At 34.7% G+C, this 23,588-nt stretch overlaps 1 protein-coding gene and 1 long non-coding RNA gene across 11 annotated transcripts in view; one reads left to right on the top strand and one right to left on the bottom strand.

The window, feature by feature from the left end:
• SENP7 (SUMO specific peptidase 7) overlaps positions 1-23,588 on the top strand; it is a 195,086-nt gene that overhangs the window by 38,583 nt on the left and 132,915 nt on the right. For 6 of the 8 annotated variants that reach the window (XM_056793414.1, XM_056793411.1, XM_016433431.2 and 3 more), the window contains exon 4: positions 4,431-4,531. In XM_056793414.1, the coding sequence (XP_056649392.1) occupies positions 4,431-4,531 (101 nt within the window). Of the gene's footprint in view, positions 1-4,430; positions 4,532-15,014; positions 15,258-23,588 lie in introns of those variants that run through there. The other 2 variants (XM_056793413.1, XM_056793412.1) reach the window with 2 other exon arrangements.
• The window catches only part of LOC103098964 (uncharacterized), a 47,410-nt gene that overhangs the window by 13,883 nt on the left and 9,939 nt on the right, over positions 1-23,588 (bottom strand). For 2 of the 3 annotated variants that reach the window (XR_008911094.1, XR_467095.3), the window contains exons 2-3: positions 13,599-13,776; positions 5,100-5,134 (exon numbers count right to left, since the gene is read on the bottom strand). This is a non-coding gene — a long non-coding RNA (uncharacterized LOC103098964). Of the gene's footprint in view, positions 1-5,099; positions 5,135-13,278; positions 13,398-13,598; positions 13,777-23,588 lie in introns of those variants that run through there. The other variant, XR_008911093.1, reaches the window with a different exon arrangement.

Below are 23,588 nucleotides of genomic sequence, written 5' to 3'. Positions count from 1 at the left end.
TGATTGCTAAACATTAATGGTTACAGAAAGCATGATATTTTTGTTCAAAGAGCAATGAATTGACATGCTATTATAAGAATTGATATTGTAAGCCTTTAAAAAAATAACCAGATTATTTAATAATCAGCAAAGACCCATGCATTCAAATACCAGTGGGCCCCAAGCAGATATTCTAGCATTGTTGTATAGGTTTTAGTTATATAAGCAGGATGGATACAAAAGAATTTTGCAGAGGACAGGAGGAGTATCACTATTGCTGTTACTGACAATAAGCTAAATAAGAAAAGAAAAGTAATGTGCAGCTAGATGGAAAGTTTCTTACAGCTTCTCCTTGGAAAAGCAAACAAAGGAGTTGGTAGAGTTGGTTTCATTCTGCATCAGAAGGCAACAGGAAATTTTTTTTTTGGTAATATTATGACAAGATTAAGCAAAATGACCAGAAAAATAGTTGATTCTTATCTATATTTATCATAAAGTATGGGAAATAGGGAGAGTCTTCCTATGATGAACTTGACAAGAATTTTCAAACCAAGTCAACATATATGGTATTATGAATGCTGGCATAAAGGAGTAAGTAATATGTTGGAAAATATGCTTCAGGTTTGACAAATAAAAAAGATCAAAGACTTGTGAAACAACTCATAAGCCTTTCATTTCTTTGTCATGGATAGTTTCTTTGAGAAACGAGTAAAGATGCCAGACATGAAAAGCAGCGAACAACATCGCAAGGAATAAACCTGATGACATCTCATCAGGAAACAATTTCAATGTGGGAATAATATTGGAATCATCTCTCTGTATGTTGTCAAATTTATTTTGACATATTAGACTCCGCTATTTAGAGTGGAGGTCAAAATCAGCATCAAACTGGAAGAAAATTGTTTGCAGTGTTGTGTTCTCTTATTTAGTAACAACTTTTAACTGACCTGTTAAAACAAGGTGATGGGAAATGGGAAAAGGTGAAAATATTGACTTTGGTTAAACTTTTATTAACCAACTGGGAAAGAGTCACCAAAACAAAACAAAAAATCCCTCCTCAAATCCCTAGAAACCTCATCTACCAACAAATTCTTTCTCTTTATCTAATAGAGAAAAATAATAACTTTTGGTTTATCATGCAGCCTCATTTGTAAAACATTACAGAGGAAATGATAGAAGATTATGAAAAGATTTATAAAATAGCAAAAAGCAGAAGTGAAAACAAGATTGACATGAGATTCAGCTGAGTTTTATCATCTCAAGATAATTTATAGATGAGACTGTCAAGAAAAGAGCAAATAGCGAACTGTTTCAGTAATGATCTTTTTTTGTTACCTGAGACAGGAACTACCGCATTTATACCCTAAATTCACATTCTCTGCTGTGCTGTACAAAGAAGTAGTAGAGCATTGAAGATTCAGTTGGGAAGTATGGACCAGACTAAACACACACAGTAAAAATACCTATTGGAAGCAAGAAAATCTTGAAAGCTTTGAAAGATGATCACTTTATAAAATTTTTAAAATGTTCTTCATCTGTGTGTATATATGTATATATAGACATTTATATGTCCTGCTATGTTGTTACTTACAAAAATGCTTTTGATTTCATTAGACCAGGATGTAGTCTTAAGTATCCTAGTAGGTAGTGTCTCTGTATATGTAAGATGATATGAGATTCCTTTAAAAATCACAGAGCTAACTTTTTTTCACCAATCCTGTGATTAATCATATCCATCAAATCTTCAGAAGTGTTTCCCCTCTGTCTTAGACTATGTCCTAAATAAGTTCCAAATGAAAGAGAAACTCCTCATAGAGGATGAGTTCTCCCAAGATTTTTTTGTTTGTGGATGATACATATAGACCATATCAAGGTCTCAAACATTATAAGGCCCACTTATTGAAATTTAGGAATACTCAAAAGAGATAGGTCTAGGGGGCAACTGGATGACTCAGTGAATTGAGAGACAAGCCTAGAGATGGGAGGTCCTGAGTTCAAATTTGGCCTCAGACACCTCCTAGCTATGTGACCGTCTCTCTCCATGTCTCTGTCACACGTCACTTAACCCCCATTGCCTAACTCTTACTCTTCTGCCTTAGAACCAATACATAGTATTAATTCTAAAATGGAAGGTAAGGATTTAAAAAAAAAGAGAGATAGGCTTAACAGTCCTTACAGGGAAAACTAATTAGATTTAAAGTGCCTGTTTTCTATACTATAACATGAAGTAGGATGGCCTGTCTATTGAGTCATACAAAAATAAGTATATTTATGACTAGCACTGCAAATGGACAATGGTTTGGGCCCAGAACTGAAAGAAGTGTATGGGCTGGATTGCATTTGGGAAACTTCTTAATGAGTTTAGTGATGCCAAACTTCTTTCCATCACAAAGACCTATATTTTAAAAATAAATTTTCTCCTGGAAATTCAATATGACTATGAGTTTTGGACCAGGATAGTCTCTGAAGAATCAGATTTATGAGGGAACTCAAAGACAACAAAAAAGTGCCTACTGGGCATACATAGATTGTAGCATATTTCATTGATGACTTATTTATGAGTCATGAAGCCAGGGATATTATTGAGGAAAGGGAGCCATGCTGGTCAAGTGGTAGAGAAAGAGATAACAAGTAACCTGAGTGTCTCACAAATATCTTTGAAAGGGACCAAGAGGAAGAGGAAGAATCAAAAGATACTAGAGGAAGGTCTTGTGCACATGCAAATACAGTCGGTTTTCTTATAACACTTGTTTTGAAAATACAGTGTTCCAATGTGATTTATATACTAGGGACAGTTAGAACATAAGTCAACTTTTGAGTTTGCTCATGCATGATTTCACCTATGAGAATTCAGAAATGGAGCAGCATTAGAACATATAAAATATATGTGCATGTACCTTTAACATGTACCAGCCGTGGCAGTTCACTGTGTCTTATCCTACAAGGCTGTAGTTTGCAATTCTTTCACATCTGTGAACTCAACTATATATTAAAAAAAAACCAAAACATTCATTCAGCATCCCAAACACATCCAGTATAGTATATATTCTGGTTTACTAGCAACTATTGGGAGAGGCTGTTCTCACACTTAGCCATGTGCTGCTCCCTTCTAACCCACACTTTCTTCTTCCATGGGTAAGGCAGGGCAGGAAGGCCTTGTCTGATGATTGCCAGGACAACTAGTGGGAACAATGGTGCAGGCCAAGCAGCAGCTTCCAATATTTATTGAGCCTTTGTTATGGAGAGAAGCTTGGGATCATTAAAACCACTGAGGAATTTTCCAAATGCAATGCAGTCTATAATATTTTTCCAGTTCTGGGCCCAAATCATTGTCTATCTGCAGTGCTTGTCTTTAAGACATACTTATTTTTGTATTATAATGTTTATTAGAATAATTTGTGTTTCTTAATGATTTAATATATATAAAACGGTTCTGTTTTTACTAGGTTCTTATCTTTTGATGCCACTGATGAAGTTTTTGAGTGTTATTTTCTCTAACACCATTTTCATAAGCCTTATGGTTTTTGTTGCACAATTTTGCTTAGTGGTATGTTTTTTAGAAATGCATTTGTCATGTTATAGCAGAGCTGGTTGTTTATGTAAATATGAAAAAGCTATGAGAAGACATAAGGAAAAGATCACAGAAGACAATATAGCACAGATAAGGATGGGTTATTAATCAAGTTGAGGAGATCAGAGGGTGTTTAAGTATAAAGATTTTTATTACTCTTTTTGGATTTTCCAAGATCTCTACATTTAAAAAAATTAAACTTTTATTAAAAAACTTAATGAGTATTTATTTTCTTTCTCTCCATTTCTTTCTTCCTCGTCCTCAACTTCTTTTGGAGTCCTAAAGTGTATAGTCCCCAATATAAGATGAGGAGAATGTGAAGATTTCTTTGTCATTTTCTAGAGTGGTATCTGTTATTACAGATATACTTAAAAAAAAAAAACAGTATGATGCTGACAAATGATGCATCACTTTGTAATCTTAGTGAAACCTCAGTATCTGTTTCTGAAATAATTTTTTTAGATCCAGGCCCATAATTTCATTTATGTAGGGAATGCTAGTGTGGAAATTTCTTCAACCAACTCACATGGTCAGTTGCCTACATTTTTGGAGAGTTGTCTCAGACTCACAGATTACACAGCTTTCCTTTTGTCACACAGCTGATATGTGTTAGAAACAGGACCAGATGTTTCTGGCTTCTAGTGTTCCACACTCTCTTTCTCATTAATGATATGTAGTTAGTTATTCCAGAAATTTTATTTGTCTACCTTGTTTTTCATTCTTAAGAACTTCCAAGTTCTAAATGAATTTTTTCTGCATTTTTCTATCTTTATTATCCAGGTATATTGAATATTTTTTTAGTATCTCGAGTGTCATAATAACATATTACTCTATTCTTTTCTTCTCAATTCTGTCATATATTGTCTGTTTTGTTTTCCAGTGGATAAAGGGGGTAGGAAATAAAGGCAGCAGCTCTTTTTTGCATAAGAATAAAAAGGATTTCCATGGGTGTACTGTCACTTCTAGGCCATCTCCAAACAGGTAAGTTGCATGTGTGTGTGAACAATTAAGTTTTTTTTTAACCAGATACAAGTAGCCAAGTTAGTATTTTGATTTTGTATATTTTTTAATTTTGAGATCTTGAAACCTTGTGAAATGTGCCTGCTATTTCTGTTATTTGGAGGATACTTAGAATATTAGTTTTTCAAGTGTTATTTGGCTATAGAAAAAAAAGAAAAAAGCTATCCTATCTAGCACATGGTTTGAATGATGTTATTAATTAAACCATTGATCCTGGTTAATGATTACAAAATAACATGAATAAGTCAAGTTGCTATTACTCTTGGGACTTGTAAATTTCTTGAAGATTTGGTGGTTACAACACTAAATATTTATTTAAAAATTGAGACTAGAGAGCCAGGTAGATTTTTGTCTTTGGGTATAGTATACCTAAATAGTAATAGAAAAAGGAATCTAATCATCAATCAAATAGGAATTTCATCTTTTTTCCCTTGATATATATGGTTGCTGCTTGTCAGACATATTTTCTTTGCTGAAAGGGAGATTAGCATGTATTAGAGATATTAGTCAGTAAACATTTATTTAGTACCTGCAATGTGTCAGGCTTTATGCTCAGTGCTGGTCCTATAAAGAAAAAGGGTCACAGTTTAATGGGGAAGACAACACATAAACAAATATGTAAAAAGAAGTTATTATTCTGGATAAATTGGACATAAGCTACAAAAGGAAGACACTAGAATTAAGAAGGGATTTTAGCTGGAATTTGAAGGAAGCCAGGAGCCAGAAATGAGGAGGAAGAGTATTCCAGGCATAGGGGTCTGCCAGAGAAAATGCTATCAGATGTTGCATTTTTTAGAGGAAGAGGAAGGAGGCCACTGCCATAAACACTTAACTGACTCACACATAATCAGAATAATTGAAAGAACACTGAAAAAACACATTTTTCAGAGAGATTCAGTTGTTTAAAACATTTTATGTTAGGCATAAATTCTTAGCCATTTGTCTATTCTCATATTTGGAAGAACCTGTATGTTTTTCACAAATGGTCATATCTTGTATTGAATTCTTCTTTTTGCCTAGCATATAATATAATAGTTATTTAATAATTATTTACAATATATTGTTCAAACTGTATTCTCAGAATCATTGAATCTCATAGTTGGAAGGGACTTTGAAAGTTTTCTAGTCCATATCTGAGCAGGAACCTCCTTTATAACACACATGCTTATCCAGCATCTGCTTGAAAACCTCTAATGACAGGAAACTTCTCCCAAAGCAAACCATTTCACTTTTGACCAACTCTAATTTTAAGAAAGTATTGCCTTATATTAAGCTATAATTAGCCTCTCTATGACTTCCATCTACTGGTCATAATGCTGCCCTTTGAAGCCAATCAATCAGTGAATCAACAAGTATTTATTAAACCCCTGCTGTGTATGAGACCCCATGCTAGAAATTCAAGTACAAAATAAAAATCAATCTCTTTTTTACAAGGAGTCTCCCCCTCATCCCTGTCTCCTCTCTCTCTTACCTTCATATACCAATCCTTCAAATAGTTAACTGTTGTTATGCTCTTTCCTCAGTCTTATCTTGACTAAAAATACTCCATTATTTTATCTGACCATCTTATTATGTTGTTTTGAGTCTCTCACCATCCTTGTTCATTTCTCTGGGTGGACTGAAATTTGTCAACAATCTTCCTAAAATGTAGTGCCCAGAACAGAAATTAGTGCTCTAGATATAGTCTAATCAGCCTGTCCTTATTTTAAACAGTATGATTCTGTTAGCCATTTTCAGTTCTTTTGGATATTGATTCAGCGAGCTTGCATGTCACCACAACAACTGCATTTTTTTCTATGAACTTTTCCCTAGCCTTGTCCCCTTGATCTTTTAGTTGGAACAGTTGAGTTGTGACTTTTCAACACAATGATTTAAAGATTATTAAAATTGTTTTTAATTAAAATTTTTTTCCAGATTAGGTTGGTACAATTTTTAATAATTGTTTTCTGACATTTTACAACTCATGCTTCCCTGATTTAAAGATTATTTAAAAATTTTAAATGATGTTAAATTTATATCAGTTATTTATGAACTCTTTAATGATTTCATATTTGCTAATAAGCATGCATAAGATTATTCAGAATTCTGTTTTTTTGGGAGACTTTTGTTAGTAAGTCAAATAGCTTTTAACAAATGGAAATATGAGTCTAAAAATGATTAAAATTTTCCATTATCAATAATTTGTTTGTTTCCATTACCGATTCAGTTATTTTAGATCAAGCATGTTGAAGATGGCTATTTTAAATTAGTATAAGAATACTTTGAAAGCTAATTAGTCCTATCCTTCTATTACAAATGAACATTTCATAAGATTTAGAGATAGAAGGGACATTTAGTCAAATGTTTCCCTTCTCTCCTCCCTTTCCTACTTTATAGATGAGAAAATTGGGCCTAAAAATTAGGTTTATTGCTTGCCCAGCTCCTCTGACTCCAGTTCACCCACTGCTTTTTACCTTATACCTCACTATCTTAATAAAGGTAGGAGAGTATAAGATCATTAAGTAATAATATAATTTCTATTAGTAAGTTTATTTTCCCCCTCACAATTCTGTGAAGGAGATTCTAAATTTTTAAAAAAACTTTGATTTTAATGAGGAAACTGACTTGTTTAGCATCAACTAGTGACAGGTACAGCCAGAACTAGAGTTCATGTCTTTTGATTCCTTATGTAATGCTATCCTCATTATACCTTATTGCCCTTCCTTTTTATTAGACAATTTTCCCTCACTCATATTCTTTTTTTTTAATTAAATTTGATTTTTATAAAGATCTACCTTATCTCTCCACCTCTCTATCTCTACTGAGAAAGTGAAACAAACTCCTGCATTGATTGGCCTCGACCCAGAAAATATATCTTAATCTTCACTGAGTCCTTTACCTCACTGTTAGGAGATGGATGGCATATCCTTGGAATTGTGATTCCAAGTATAGATCAGAGTTCCCAAGTCTTTCAGAGATGTTTGTCCTTTATGGTATTACTGGCTATTATATAAGTTGTTCTGGTTATGCTCACTTTACTCTTCAGCAATTTGTGGAAATCTTCCAAGGTTCCTCTGAAATTATTTCTTTCATAATTAACAAATGAAACCAAACATTACCCTTCTGTCACAGAATCAATAGCAAGGGCTAGGCAATAAGGGTTAAGTGATTTGCCCAGGGTCACATAGCTTAGGAAGTGTCTAAGACATATTTGAACCTAGGACTTCCCATCTCCAAGCCTTTCTTTTTAGTAAAGCTATTCCTTTTAACAAAGAATATTCCCCCCCACCCCCAAAAAAAAGGTAAGAATTTTTTTTAAGCAAACCATAATCATATTTAGAAAAAACCCTGACATATGCAATGTTCCACTTCCATGTAACCCCCATTTTCAAAGCCAGTCTCTAGTCTCCTTCCTTACTACCTTGGCTCATGAAAAGTCCAGATTAGTACTTTGCTGGCATTAGGCCTGGGGATAGATTAGTGTTTTTTATGCTTAACATTGTATCTTCCTGTCTGCAGTCTAGGGTAGGGTCCATTACACAGGTATCAGACTTCCTGGGATCTTAAAAAAACTGTGGTCATGTCTTGATACCACTAGGAGGTTCCTTCCCCTACTCTTGAGATGATGGCAGCCTCTACTATTCTCTTACCTGTGCTGTTTCCCATTTATGTAATAGGATCTAGAGGTGGAAGAGACTTTAAAGATCAAAGTCCAACCTTCTAGTTTTTACAGAGGAGGAGACTGAGCCCTAAAGAGAGAAAATGCCAAGATCCAAATATTGTGAGTCTTTTAGCTGAGGCCCAAATCCCAACTCCCCTCCTTCCCCTTCCCCCACTTTTCTGATTAAAAATTTTTTTTCTTAAAAATTTGAACTTAAAATACCAGAAAACATTTCCATGTATACAATAGAATACAAAGAAAGATTTAATATGAATTTATATTTCATACTACTTAAAAATACTTTAGCAAATTCAACATATTGCTTTCATAATTGTACTGACTGTACTTTATAAATTTCCTTTGTTCTTTTCTATGCGTTAAAAAAAAGTTACAATGGCCCTCTTTAATTTGACATCAGTATAAATAAAGATTCCCATCCTCTAGACTCCTCTTCTGTTAAAAAAAATGAGAGGACAAAGGAAAAAACAAACTTTTAATATGAGTTTATACAATGGCCCTGCCCCGAAATTTGTCTTTTTCTCTATCTTGAGTCTAATACTTCTCTGTCAGGAGTTGGGTAACATTTTTTGTCATAGATCTTCTGGAAACAGGGTTGGTTATTTCTTTGATCAGAGATCTTAAGTCTTTCAAAGTTGTTTTTCTTGACAATATTGTTATCTATGAATAAACTCTCCTGGTTAAGCTTACCTCACCCGTATCTGTCCTACAATTTTCTGAAATCTTGCATTATTTTTTAAAGGCTCATTAATATTCCATTACGTTAATATGCCACAGTTTGTTTAGCCATTTGATGATCACCTCCTTAGATTTCAGTTTTCTTTTTAATACCCTCTTAAAGATCAGGAAGTTTGTTTTGTTCTCCCCACCACTAAATGCATTTCCCTGTTGAGTTTAATGCATTTTTACCCCCAAATATTTGTTCAGCCTCCTTTGTTTCTGAGAAGGAATTCATCAGATGCCAACTTGTCTTACCCCTTTCTTTATATGTGTATATTGTTTTTATGTATCCTAATGATTAGAAATAGCAAGTTACACTGCCTTTTTTCTCTTGTCTGTATTAGTAGATTCCTTTTACACTCATATTTCCCTTCTTATAACCTTCAGAATAGAACAGTCCCCTTTCCCCACTTATTTCACTTCCTCAGTAGCCTTTTCAAAGTCATTAAGATTCTGAAGAGACACTTGTTTCTTTTCCCCATTAGAATATTAGCACTTCATCATAGTACAGCCCCTTCTGGATGACCTTTTCAAGATCTCTCTTGAATCTTGTGTTTCCATTTCAAACTTTCTACTTATCTTCTGGTCTTGAAAGTCTTCAATTCCATTAAAGGATAATTTTCCCTCTTTAGTAAGTTATTTGTGGTTGTAATCCTATATATTTTTTACCTTTTAGAATATTGTATTAGTATAATTAATGAGAAGATACACTGTGTCTGAGAAAAGACTGGGAGGTAAGAAAAGTAAGTCATTGAAAATTTCAAATTTTCCAGGGAATTTTCTTTTTAGTTTAAAATTTGAGACTGTTCTCAATTTGGCATCATAGGAAAATAGAATTTAGAGTTTTCAGAGACCTTAGAAAACTGAAATCCAGAGAGGGTATCCAAGGTGTCATCATAGTAGTAAGTGGGTCTTATGGCTCTTAAGTCTAGTACTCTTCTCAACTCTAGACTGCCTTTCTAAGCAACCATTTAAACTGTGTATCCGTGGTTTCCATAGACAAATCCTCTGTCCCAGCCATTCTAAACTACTTAATGTCTTTGCAATATCTTCTTATTTTTCCACCTTTAATACTTCATTTTTCACCTTCCCTAGAATGCCCTCCTATACTTAGGTCAATCCAATCATTTCAACTCCAACCCCCACCTTCTCCACCAAACCTTCCCCAATTGCTCCAGCCACAGTGACTGTTTCTTTAGGGGGCTTGTAGTTCACATATATAATAGTATAACTGGCCTTGTATTCACTTTCTCTCTCTGCCTCTCCCCCTCCCCCAGATAGCAGTTACACAGTAAATGTTTTTTTATTAGACCTTGGGATTAAAGGTGACCAATTATTTCAAGGCACTTTGCACAATGAACTTTTCTAAATTTACCCAGTAAGGCAATAATAGGATTAAGATTATAACCCAACTTCCCGCAGAGCCTTCATTTTGTGGGATTCAGATAGGTTTTTGAGGGAAATGCTGTGGGTTAGCCAGAATACCTGGGAATTAAGATGGGGTAAACTAGAATGATTCACAGAACGTGTGTTTGGCTAGTCAGTGTGAATGGAAATGCCTGGGTGGAGGCTGTGTTGAGGGATTAGGTGGGAAGCAGTCTGAGAATCCTGGAATTGGCAAGGTTCAAGGTGGAATCCAAGGGTTCAAAACAGTAAGCATTTTTAAAACAGAGGATAATTCCACACAAAGTTGTTAAAGTACTATGAGTCTTTGGCTTCCTGAGGCCTTTTACTAACAGATGGTACAGAGTTAGCCTTTGGTTCTTCTCCCAGGTCAGAGTAGTCCTTAAAAGGATCCAGAACAACTGATTTTCTGTTGTAGAAGTCAGAAATTGGCTTTTGATTTATGTGACTTAAGCATTTAAGTCTAAAGGAAAAACTCATTCCAACAACAAAAACAAAAGAAGAAAAACATTTAAGTATGAAAAAGTAACAGACTATATTTTGAAACTCCTCAGGGAAGGGATCTTTATCCTCTGGAAATCCAAGAGTATAAGATCCCATTGAGGACAATCTATATGAGAATGAGAATAAGATATCTGAAAACTCCAAGGCCTGGGGATTGGTGAATTCTTTTCCATGAGAGGAAAAGAATTCTTGTTCTCTTTTGTTCTTCCATTCTTCTTTTTTTTTTCCTGTGAACCACTCAGATATTTGACATTTTACCACAAGATGTGATTATAATACACAGTTCATAACATTTTTGGAGAAGAGGAAGAAGGAAAGTGACACTGTGTTCTAGGCATTTCATGGACTCTACTAATCTCTGGTTTTATTTTCTCTGCTAGGAGTGGGAATGTTCTGACTTGTAACCTATAGAATCTTGGGGACAGCTTCCTTGAAGTGCCTGAGGAGTATTCTTCATCTCTTTCCCTACTTTATCTCCCAGGAATTTTTTTTCAGATTTTTTTCCTCTGTAATGTTTTCTGCTGGAACCCAAATTCTCTTTAACCTAAATGTTTTCCTTTTCTCCTACCTAGAGGTTCTTGTTCTTTGCTACATCAATTACTTGTCCTTGAGGCTTCCCCATCTCTACTGCTACATCTCTTACCCATCTCCTCCATATTGCTATCTAGAATTTAATAAATAATGAATTAATGATAAATTGAACTAAATAATAAATGAGTAAGTCTTATATGTATATATGTTTTCATATTATAATGTCTGGGTCTTAGGCTTGGATTGTTATAATTACACAGGACATTTGCTAAAACTGTACTTCTGGCCTTAATATCTTTCTCAGTTTCTCATCAAACCAGATGTAAAGACCTTTTTGTAACTAAAGTGCTTTGAATGGCATAAAAAAAAAATTTTTTTTTTAATCTGACATACCTGATTTTGTTTATCTTTCTAAGATCTTGCCATCAGACTATTTCTTTGGATTCTGATAGTTTGAGATGAAACTGGAAGGAAGGCTTAATAGGATTCTTAGATAAGTTTTTCTTCTTTGCAAGGTTCTAAGGAAGAGATGTCTGAAGTTTTCTTAATATGCTATATTTTTTTCTTTATAAAAAAGAACAGTTAAGTATGATGATGTTTCATATCCAGAAACTTATTGCTCTTTCACATCATCTGTGGCTACTAAATTTGCTAATTTCTTGTTGTTTCATCTTCTGTGGCTAGAAAGGACTAAAACCTGCAGAAATCCTTCAGCCCATTCTCTAGAACATGGATTCTTAATCTTTTTTGTGTCCTGGATCTACTGGGCAGGCTCGTGAAGCCTGTGGACTCCTCAGAATAGTGTTTTTAAATGCATAAAAGAAAATACATAGAATTACAAAGAAAACCAGTTCTATTGAAATACAGTTAATAACATATTAAAAAAATAAGTTAATGGACCCTTATTTAAGGATTCCTGTCCTAGAAGCTCATACTCTTTATAAACAGGTCATTAAATTGGGCTCCTTAGACAATTTGCATCATGGTTTTTATTTGTGTTTTTTTCTTAGTTCCAAAAAATCCCTGAGGAATCAAGTCCTATTCTGAATTTATAGAAACTCAGGCTTTTCAACATCAAAGAGAAATTGAAAGTGATCTCATTGAGATTTTTTTTTTTACTGCTAAATATTGAAAATTGTATGCTCTGTAGAGTATACCTACATATGCTCATAAATCCAGAATAGAGCAAATGTTTATGACTTTAGGCAGTTGGGACATGCTTTCAGTTTCAGGATCTTTCTTTATCAGCTCCTTTTTTTAAATTTATAATTACCACAAACACAAGCATGGGCATACAAGGATTTTTTAAAAAAGGATTGAATGGACAATTTTGTTTTCCATTTTGGGCCTGGTGTCACTAAAATAAATACCTGGATACAAAGTTCACTCAAATGGAGCCTTAAGTTTTTTGAGGAGTTGAAAACTAATGGAATATCAGTGACTTAATGGCCAGAATCTTAGGTTAGCCCTTTTAAGAGCACTGGTTTAAGAGCACTGGTATACTTTCATTTACACACACACACACACACACACACACACACACACACACACACACACACACAGAGGTGTCTATATATGTACATATATACATGTATGCATATACACATATAGACACAATATTTATATATATGTGTGTGCATGTATGTGTATATATATATACATAATTTGCAGACAGGATTATATAAACAAGATCTACCAGGCTGGAAAGGATTTTGGTGTGAGTACAGTATTGGATTGCATATCTTTTATCTAAGGACTAGCTTAGATAAATTGGAGAGACTCATTACTGTGTTAACAGTAAGATAATGAAATTTTAGTCCACAGCAGTCCTTGAAGATCATCTGCTAAGTCAGAGAGGAGTTGTGATCTTCATTGGTGGAAGAAGTACTGATACTAACAGAATCACAGATCTTTCTAGAATGTAGTTTATTTTCATGACACAGTTTACCTTCTTATATGGCGTGGACTCCTAAAATATTTCAGGCATCCTGACAGAGTTGATAACTTCAGCTGTTTTGTGAAACACAGAAAGTATTTTCCATTATAAAAGGAATACCACCCACTTAAGTGGATCCTTCCTCAGGTCCAGAAGCTAAAATTCTAAAGAAAACGCTGATCTGTTCCTAGGCATTTAGTTCTTACTTCCTTTTCATTGACATACAAAACATAAAACACAGCTTAATATATAGCACAAATAAATTCTATACTCACTGGGCATTTACTTTGACTTTCAGAAAGGGTGTGGAAAGGAAAGTGGGGTGATGCCATAACCAGTGTATCTCCAGAAAGCCGAGTATATAAATAACTATTGTTGGTTTTTTCCAGTGGTGCTTAAGGCTGCTTTAAATCTTCATCTTGTTGCTTCAAATTCATTCTGGGTAGATAGAGACTAACAAATAAAATGAATAGAGAAGCCAAACCGTAATTCCTGCAGAAAGACTGAATACTTTACAATATTACTTTATATAAGTGTTAGCACATATTCAACCAAACTCTAAAATCCCATATTTCCAGGGGAAGCTATGACTGGTAGATCAATTCACTTACTGAATACACTGTGAGGAGGGTTAGGTCTAGGTAATATAATACATGCATTTGGAAAACCCATTTAGAAAAGTTTCTTTTTTTAATAATAGCTTGCATTTATATAGCACTTAAAGACTGCTAAGTACTTTATAAATATTTCATTTTATTCTCACAACAATCATGGTGGGGGTAAGCATAGTTATTATATCCATTTTATAGTCAAACAAGGCAGGTTAAGATAGGAAGGTTAAATGACTTGTCCAGGGTCACTTAGTTAGTAGTTACTGAAGTTTGATTTGAACTCAGGTCTCTCGAACCCTATGAAAAGTGTTCTATCCACTTTGCATCTTGGCTGCCTTTTTGAACATTCTTGAACAAGATAACAGACCAAATCATTTGGCACAAGTATATTGTCAATTTAAGGTCTGTTGATATTTCCATATTGCATGGCTATATTTATTGTCAAGTCCAGATCATGTGAAGTAACCATTTCTTCTTTGAGGAAAGCACTTGGAAGAACATTGGCAGGATAATTTTCTGATATAGGGTATAAAGACAAGGATTTTAGGAATGAATACATTGGTATAGTCACGTAGAAAGGTTGCTTGGGGAGTAACTTAATCTACTTAGTAGGAGGGTATGACAACAATTAGAAAAATACTTTTCAAGAAAGCAATTTGAACTAACATCAATGATTCATTAGGTTTGAATGTGCTATTTCATCACATTTTTGCTCTCAACATAGGTGAATCTTTAAGTAGGTTTTGACTTTAAAAGATTCCTTCATAACATGAGATAATGAGAGGAAAGGCCAACCAAGTCATGCCTCATAGAAAAATGTCGAAATCGAGGCTGTGTCCATTTTTATTTAGGTTTTTTTAAAAAAATTGAAATTGGGGCCATTTGAATCAATAGTAAGCTGATTGGTAATTGAGAAGATCAGAAATAGAACAAAGAAATTCATTAGACCTGATTTAGCCTACACTATATAGAAAAATTTTCTGTTAAATGACCAATATCTAGTAGTCAACTTTATAGACCCACCCAGATAACCAGATAACTGCTCAGATACACCATGACCAGATATTTCTCTCTCTTCAGGTGCCAAGCGAAGAAGGAAAGATTCTTCAGACTGGTGTATAGAACCTTTCCATTGTTTTGGGAGATGATGTGAGGTTTCAGTGGAAACTTTATCAGATCCTCCACTGCCATCAGTAAGACTAAGAACCACTTTTGCCGAGGTTAGAACAGAACTCTCGGAACTGTTCCCTGTAACAAGAAAGCATGTCAGTTTCTTTAAGAGCAGCAGTAAAGGTGGAATCCATAGGAAAATTCCTTTTTTCAGTGAGTTGCATACCGAAATTTCTTATCTTGAGGGAGGAAGAGGGCATAATGGGGAAAATCTGACATTTCTGTCTTATGCAAATTGATCTATAGTCAACCCCACCTGGAAAATTGAAAGTCTGTCTAAACCTGAGATTCATTGACTTGTCATGTGGATTTACCTATTGTTTCCTGAGTTTGTCAAAAATGGAACTGGAATTTCTAGATAGACATAAATTTCAGAAGCTCATACCTTGAATTCTGGATTGTTGTTAGCCTTAATGTAGGGTTGATACCATGTGCTTATTGATACAGAAACATAATTTTATTATCTTTTCTCTTCAATCTATCCCTGCAATTCTGATATGAAAGCATGCCTTGCTGTTGAATTTTGTGTTTCAGTTGACCTTGATTTTGATCCAGTGGTTTTTATTCATTTATGGAGAGAATAGTGAGCAAATCACACTAACATTTGTAGTTTGTCCTTAAAGGTTAAAATGTTCAAAGGTAGTTGGAAGAGTATATGTGGAAGGGGTAGGGAAACACTACTTAATTTTTCCATGGGGCAATATTGCTTAAACGGATGTATTTTGTGATTATGTGGATTAACTGGAAGATCAGATATTTACTGATCATCTACTTTATGTAAGGTACCCTACTTAAGTGCTATACTTGAACCATTTGAATTTTCTTAAACATTAATTACTTTCTTTTGCTTTAGTAGTTGGCTTCCTGAATTACTTGTTCAGCCACCACTACCTAATTCTTATAGCAATACTCTGCTTATAGCCGTCATCTCATATTTATAATAACTGAGCAATGACTTTCTTTGCATTTCATAAAATTATCCCAGTCTTGATGCAAGGGATTAAATTACATCTTTGTTATAGTAGGCTAAATTATGATGATTAATTAAAATGCTCTTTTACTAAAAATACAGCTCAGTTGCCTCATTGTGGAGGTGACTGGAACTTAAGGTTATAGTAATGAAATACAAACTTCAAGTCCTACTAAGATGGAAGGCTTCAAGTATAGAGATTATAAATATCTGTCTCATGATCAGCCTAGTTAAATTTAGAAAGGTTCATCATCTATTTGGTTATAGAATGTTGACTTTTCTTTCATCATATCATTTCTTGAAGACTGTCAAGTCATGGAGGGATTGTGAATGTCTTTTAGTTGAGGGAACATCAATGATGATGAAATAATGAATATGGAGGATAGGGTAATACAAATATTGCTTATTTTAGTCTGTGGTATAATTTACCTAGTATGTGTTAAAAGTTAGACTTGAATCTAGGACTTCCTTACTCTAAGGATGACCTCTATTTTTTGTAACATGTTTTTAATCTGGAGATATAGATTTGAGTAATTACTTTGCAAATAAGCCAAGGATAGCTACATTTTAAAATTAAGGAAATGCTTTACTGGGGAATTTTATTAGTTTGTTTTAAGCAAAAGGCATAGTGGAGCAATGGTTTGGGAGTTGAGACCTGGATTATAATTTTTTTTCATTCATTGGCTAGGATATAGTTGGAAAGTTAGGTGCACCATGATCTGGCAAAAAAGGAAAATATGTTGGACATGGAATGAGGAGCTCTAGGGGAAAACTGTGGCCTTAATGTTTATTGGTTTTGTGACTGTGGGAATTTAAACTCTGATTCTCAGTTTCCTTATCTACAAAATAGGATAATATTTGCATGACCTGTTCCTGATAAACCTTAAACTGTTCTAATTAGTTTCTGGCCCTCATATCTAAAATGAGGGGAAATAAATAATGAAGTGTACATATTTACATAAGATATTTTTACTTTTTAATATTTTAGCTCCTGATATCTTTTTAAAAATAAAAGATTGCTACTGTACATGATTGGGAAAATAGGCAAATTACTGCCTCATAGAGACCTTGCATAATCTGAATCTTCCTACAACAAATTGGATAAAATTTTTCTAATAGTACCTTTTAGCTTTAAAGATCCTATAATTCTTTTCTTTTTGTTAGTTTTATATATATATATATATAATTTTTTTGCTTTTCTTATTGTTTGGGTGATAGTTTTTAAGTAGAAAAATGTATTTTAAGTTGGAAAAGATCATTTCATCCAACTCTTCATTGTATGTATTAGGAAACTGAGACTCAGAGACAAAGTGACTGTCTCAGGGTCATACTAGTGATATAGAGAAATGCCAGCATTAGAACTCAAGGCCCTCTGACTCCAAACCTTACTTTCTTTACCTGTTAAAGTGGTTGAATTCCCAGCGGAATTGTGTGTCGTCTACAGGAAGGGTGGGGGAAGGGGAGGGAGGGATAGAATATGATTTTTGTAACCAAGGAATAATGTTTGAAATTGACCAAATTAAAAAAAAATAAAGTGGTCGAATTTCCTTTTTGTTCACTGGTGCATAAACTTGTACACTTTAGTCCATGGCAAAATAATGATTTTTACATTGCCTTTGTATCAATTTTTTTCTTTTGGAATGGTTTTCCAGTATTATAAGAGGTGATAAATAGATATCTTTATTTTTATAGAATTTACTTTTTTCCAAAACTTTTTAAAAAGAAATTCATCCATTTCATAAACGAGGCATAACTGTAGTACTTTTGAAATCTGTTACTTGTTAGTAAAAGAATAATGCCATAGATAAAAGAGTTGATAACCCCAGATAGCATACTTTCCCTTACCATTTCAGAATGATCTAGAAGCTTTTATGTGTAGGAAAACTTTTATAAGGAGGAAAGCGCAGTCAGTTGAGTGGTAGTTAATATAGCTTAAGTTAAAGGATGGCTAGCTCTTGGTGGTTTTGTGAAGGAAATAGCTCTGGTACCAACTACATACAGTCCCTGCATTTGTTAGGGCAGAGTAGGTGTGGTAGAGAATAATTTATAGTGGAAATAGCCAGAAATTTACAGGACCACAAGTATAAAATTGGAAGGGACCTCAAACTGTCTGGGATAATTCCATCATTTTACAGTTGAGGAAAATTTAAGGTCACACAGGTAGTAAGGATCAAAGGCGGATTTTTGCCACACTGTCAGTAAGCAAAAATTATTAGTATTAATGACTTTCTGAAATTTATTAGGAATTAGAATTAGAATATGAGTTTAAAATACAAATATTTATAAAACTTTTGTAAAAATGTATAAAAGAAGGTGACAGAAAATTATGAGGACCATTTCCAGAGATTTTCAGTGGAAGGGAAAATGAGGTTGAATAAAACTTTGTGTGGACCATATTTTTTTAACCCTTACATTCTGTCTTAGAATTGATAGCAAGTATTGATTCTAAGGCAGAAGAGCAGTAAGAGCTAGGCAATTGTGGTTAAATGACATACTCAGGGTCACATAGCTAGGAAGTATCTGAGGCCAGATTTGAACCAGGTATTCCCAATCCAAGGCCTGGCTCTCTACTCACTATGCTACCTAACTGCCTTGAAACTCAGTTAAACTATATCGTCCCAAGAGTATTCATAGATGAAACTGGAAGTTGGAGAATGAATAGAAGGAAAGTTGAATTGATTTTTCAGTATTTCTGGAATCTATTTCTGTCATCAGTGACAATGGAACTGCCACATTTGAATTCTGGTAGCTCAAGATCTGATTTTCTATATTAGGAATTGGAAATGGCTCTTGAGAAGATAGGGAAGGAAAAGTGGGTTAGCTTGACTAAGAACAGACTGAAGGAATATGCAGAATTTAACATCACAAAAGCATTGAGAGGTTGTTGGCAAGTTTTAGGTATGAGAATGTACCAGAAAAATAGAACAAAATCTCAGATGATAAAAAGTTGATCATAAGAGCAATGCCTCCTCACCTATGTGTTCATTTTATTATCTTGATAAAGTTTTTATGAGAATAATTTATATTTATATTGGTGAAAATCTGAGAAGAGAATAGGCAGACTTTTTGTAAGTGATTTTCTATAGCAGAACATATCTTTTTAAAATTTGTTGATTATTTTTTAAAAAATCGATTCAGTGGAGAAAAAGCCTTAAATCCTCTCTTTCAAGAAGCTCTCATGCATATGTCAAAATTAAAGATAACTGTTCAGTATTCTCGATGGTCATATAGGATGTCCTTGCATGAGCTCAAGTGGGAAAGGGATTCATTCCCTATAGATAGTGAGTGTCTCCAGGTGTTCCTATTTGTAGATGATATTTCATTGATAGCATCAAGAAGCAGAACATTTCAGGACCCTTTCAACAAAATCAGTGATAACTAGGTGAGAAATGGATGAAATATGATTATTTTTAGACTAAAACATGAAGTTGGTCATCTCTGTGCAACCTTCCTCCTCAGCATCCCCACTTACAGCCACATACAGTTGTCCAACTCATTCCTTAGTGATTAACATGCTTCTACACTGTCTTACTCATCTCAAACAATGATTCTCAATGCCCATTTACCATTGCTCAAACCTCATTTTCAATTGTCTGCCGACCACTCCTTTCTTCCTATCTCCCTCAATGTAGTCACTTCAACCTCACGCTATAAAGGTACCTAGACCTTCCACTGTGCTCTCTGGAGTGTCTCATTCATAGATCACAGAATGAATTTCATCTTAGATCTTTTCCTTTGTCACTTTCTCTATCTTATTTTGCACTCACTGAGACGTGGATCTCTCCCAATGACACAGCTTCCCTGGCTACCCTTTCTCTCATTGGCCACATTTTACTCACTTGTTCCTCTTGTGCCTTCCTCTTCCCTCCACACCTTCCTTCTACTCACTGATCATGGTAATGGAGTTGGATTATGCCTTGTTTCCTGTTGCCATTTCTGTGCTCTTCATGTATAATCATCTCCTCTTCTCCTTTGATGTTCATTCAGTACTTATCACACACTCAGGGTTCTGATAGCTGTTATCTACCAACCTCTTGGATATTCTCCTTCCTTCTACAGTGAATACAAGTGCTTAATTCGCAATCTTCCTCTCCTCCCTAACTTCTACCCTTATACTAAGGGACTTCAGCATACATATTAGTACTTCCTCAAAAAACCCTACTCTCCCACTTTTGAAACTTATTTCTTAGATCCTCTTTCTCAACCTCACAACTACAACTTAGCTATCCAAAGATGATCATAACCTTGATTTTTAAATCACCCAGAAGAATTCCACATCCACATTAATGACTCTCCCCACTTGCCTTTGCTTCTACCTGTGTGTTACTGAACAAAGCCTAAGAAAATCACAAAACGGTGCTGAGTGATCACTGCATGACTATAGCTGTGTCTTCAATTGCTGCAAGGCAGTCCTTTTACATCTCCTTAATTGATTCACTATCCTACTTTCCACTGTGACTTCCTTAAACCTCTCCATGGCTCTCACTTCCCTCATTTTCTCAGCTGAGTACCAGATATTATCCTTTACCAATATGATTGAGGTCATTCATTGAGTGCTCCATCAGTCTGGATTTCTCATCTCACATCGCCCATGTAGCTTCTGCCACTACTTCACCCTACTTCACCCCCATCTCACATAAAGAAATGGCTTTTCTCTTTGCTCAGGCAAGGCTCTCTGCATGCATGAGTGATCCTATTCCATCCTATCATCTCTAGCAGATTTATCTCTCACATCATTCCTACTTTCTCACTAATATTACTTTCTACTGGCAGTCTGCTGGCTGCCTACAAGCATTTCTGTGGCTCCTCTGCCCTGTTTGCTCTAACCATCACCACTCCCATGTCTCTCCTCCATTATGTGGCTAAACTCTTTGAAAAGGCCACCTACAATCATTACGTTCACTTCCTTTCCTCCTACTTCCTTTTACTCTCTTTCTTTTTCATTTCCTGGCTTTCAGCCTCTTCATTCAATTGAAACTGTTTTCTCCAAAGTTACTAACGATCTCTTAATTACCAAATCTAATGACTTTTTCTCAGTGCTCATCTTTGGTATCTATGCAGCCTTTGACACTGTCATTCTTTTCTCCTTGATCTAGGTTTTTGTGACCAATGTTTCTTACATGGAATCATGAAACATATTGGGATCTTTGAGACCAGATAGTTTAATCTAGTCATTTTATAGGTGAAAAAAATGAGATACAGTAAGGTGAAGATGGCCTTACTAAAGATTATCCAAATAGCTGAAGCTCATGCTCATATGGATAGTTAGTAATAGAGCTTAAATAAGAAACCATGCCTATTGACCACCATTCATTCAACCAATAAGTCTTTTATTAAGTATCTTTTTTTTGGACTAGAAATCATACTAGGTTCTGGGAATACATAGACCAAACCCCTGCCACCCAGCAACTTGAAACAGCCCTTTGCCCGTGGAGAAAATTTTGTTGAAGAAGGTTATTTATATATTTGTGTAAATATATACAAAATAAATAGAAATTATCCTGGTAGGGGCAGCAAGGCATCATATAGAATGTGACAATCAAGCTGAGTCTTGAAGGAAACTAGGGATTCTAAGAGGCAGAGAGAGAAAGGAATAAATCCTGCTTGAGAAATCTCTCTCTAAGTCTTTTGCTGCTAGAGCAGCATATTTCATCTGCTAGAGTTATTTGACTAATAGTGACAAGTATTTGTTTCTATGTTTTTTTTTTTAAAGGCATACTAGCTGTGTATTAATTGGTAATGAAATTTTTTAAAATAAATTTTTGATAGCACCTTTTTCTCTCCCCTCTACTACGACTCTCCAATTTTTACTGAAAAAAAAAATCAATTCTTTGTAATAATGGTGCATAAATAACCAAAAAAAAATTCCTGTAATGGCCATTCCCCAAATTTTTTAAATTTTATTTTGAATCCCAAGTCTATAACTTCTCTTTCAAGAGGTAAGTAGTATTTTCATCATTGGAACTCTGCATTTGTGGTTGGCCATTGCATTGATTGTAATTCTAAAGTCATTCAAAATTTGGTTTAAAGGCATTGTTGTATATAAATAAAACGCGAGGTAACAAAGTATAATACTGGACTTGAATTAAAATCCTGCCCCATATAATTAATAGCTGTATGACCTTGGCCAAGCCTCTAAACCTCTGTTTGTCTTAGTTTCCTCATCTTTAAAAAGAGGGTAATATCAGCATCTGTCTTCTAAGGTTGTAGGATCAAATGAGATCATATTTGTAAAGTGCTTTATAGTTCTTGAACTGTTATATAAATTCTAGCTGCTACTATTATTATTATTATATTCTAATTCCACTAACTTCATTCTGCATCATTTCAGACAAGTCTTCCCAGTTTTCTCTGACATGATCCCTTTAGTAATTTCTTATGGCACAAAGATATGATTGAATGAAAGTTTCTGGTGCAGATGATACAAAGAAAGATAGGAGAGTGCTTATTTTCAAGGAGCTCACAGTCTAATGGGAGAGGCAACATATGAACAGCTAGGTTCAGTTACTCCACAGAGAGGATAAATGGGAAATGATTAATAGAGGGAATGCGCTAGCTTTCCTAGGGGGATAAGGAAAGGCTTTTTTTTTTATAGAGGGCAAGATCCTAACTAGGTCTTGAAGAAAACTAGAGAAGACAAAAGGTAGAGATGAAGAGGCACAGCATTCCAAGCATGGAAGACAGAGAAAATGTAGAGTCAGAAGACATAGTGTCTTTTGTGGGGAATAGCACTAACTCACTGTGTGACCCCGGATACATCACCTAACTTCTCTCTACTTCATTTTCTTCAACTGTAAAATGGGAATAATACCACCTCATTTTCTTTTGAAAATCTATATTTGTAAAGTACTTATAGTGTCTTGCACATTGTAGGCTATTAACAATTCCTTCCTTCCTTCCTTCCTTCCTTCCTTCCTTCCTTCCTTCCTTCCTTCCTTCCTTCCTTCCTTCCTTCCTTCCTTCCTTCCTTCCTTCCTTCCTTCCTTCCTTCCTTCCTTCCTTCCTTCCTTCTTTTCATTCCTTTCCCTTCCTTCTTTTCATTCCTTTCCCTTCCTTCCTCCCTCCCTCCTTTCATCACAAGATGAGTAAGATGTAAGAAGACTAGAAAGATAAGATATGGCTAGGTTATGAAGGGCTTTGGATGACATAGGAGGTGATCCTAACCTGAGAGGGATAGCTAACCCAAATGAGAGTTTGTGTTTAAGATCTTGTGCAAACTAAAATAATGGACTAAAACCTAATAGAATGGCATTTACTAGGGATAAAAATAAAATCCAAGTCTAGTTTCAAAATTATTTTTTTATGTGAAGAAGGGGCAGGATGTAGCTGGACAATCATCTTTGCGAAAAAGTCTTATGTTTAGTCCAGTGGTTTTTTTCTCAGTCCTCATTGTTCTTGGTCTCTCTCTAGATTTTGGTATGGTCACTCTCTTCTTTTTTTTTTTTTAAACTCTTACCTTCCATCTTGGAATCAGTACTGAGTGGTAAGGGCTAGGCAATGGGGGTTAAGTGACT

The sequence above is a fragment of the Monodelphis domestica genome, chromosome 4 (assembly GCF_027887165.1).
Source record: "Monodelphis domestica isolate mMonDom1 chromosome 4, mMonDom1.pri, whole genome shotgun sequence".
Lineage (NCBI taxonomy): Eukaryota > Metazoa > Chordata > Mammalia > Didelphimorphia > Didelphidae > Monodelphis > Monodelphis domestica.
The sequence above is the reverse complement of the archived record's forward strand: the minus strand, read 5'-3'. Positions and strand labels throughout refer to the sequence as shown.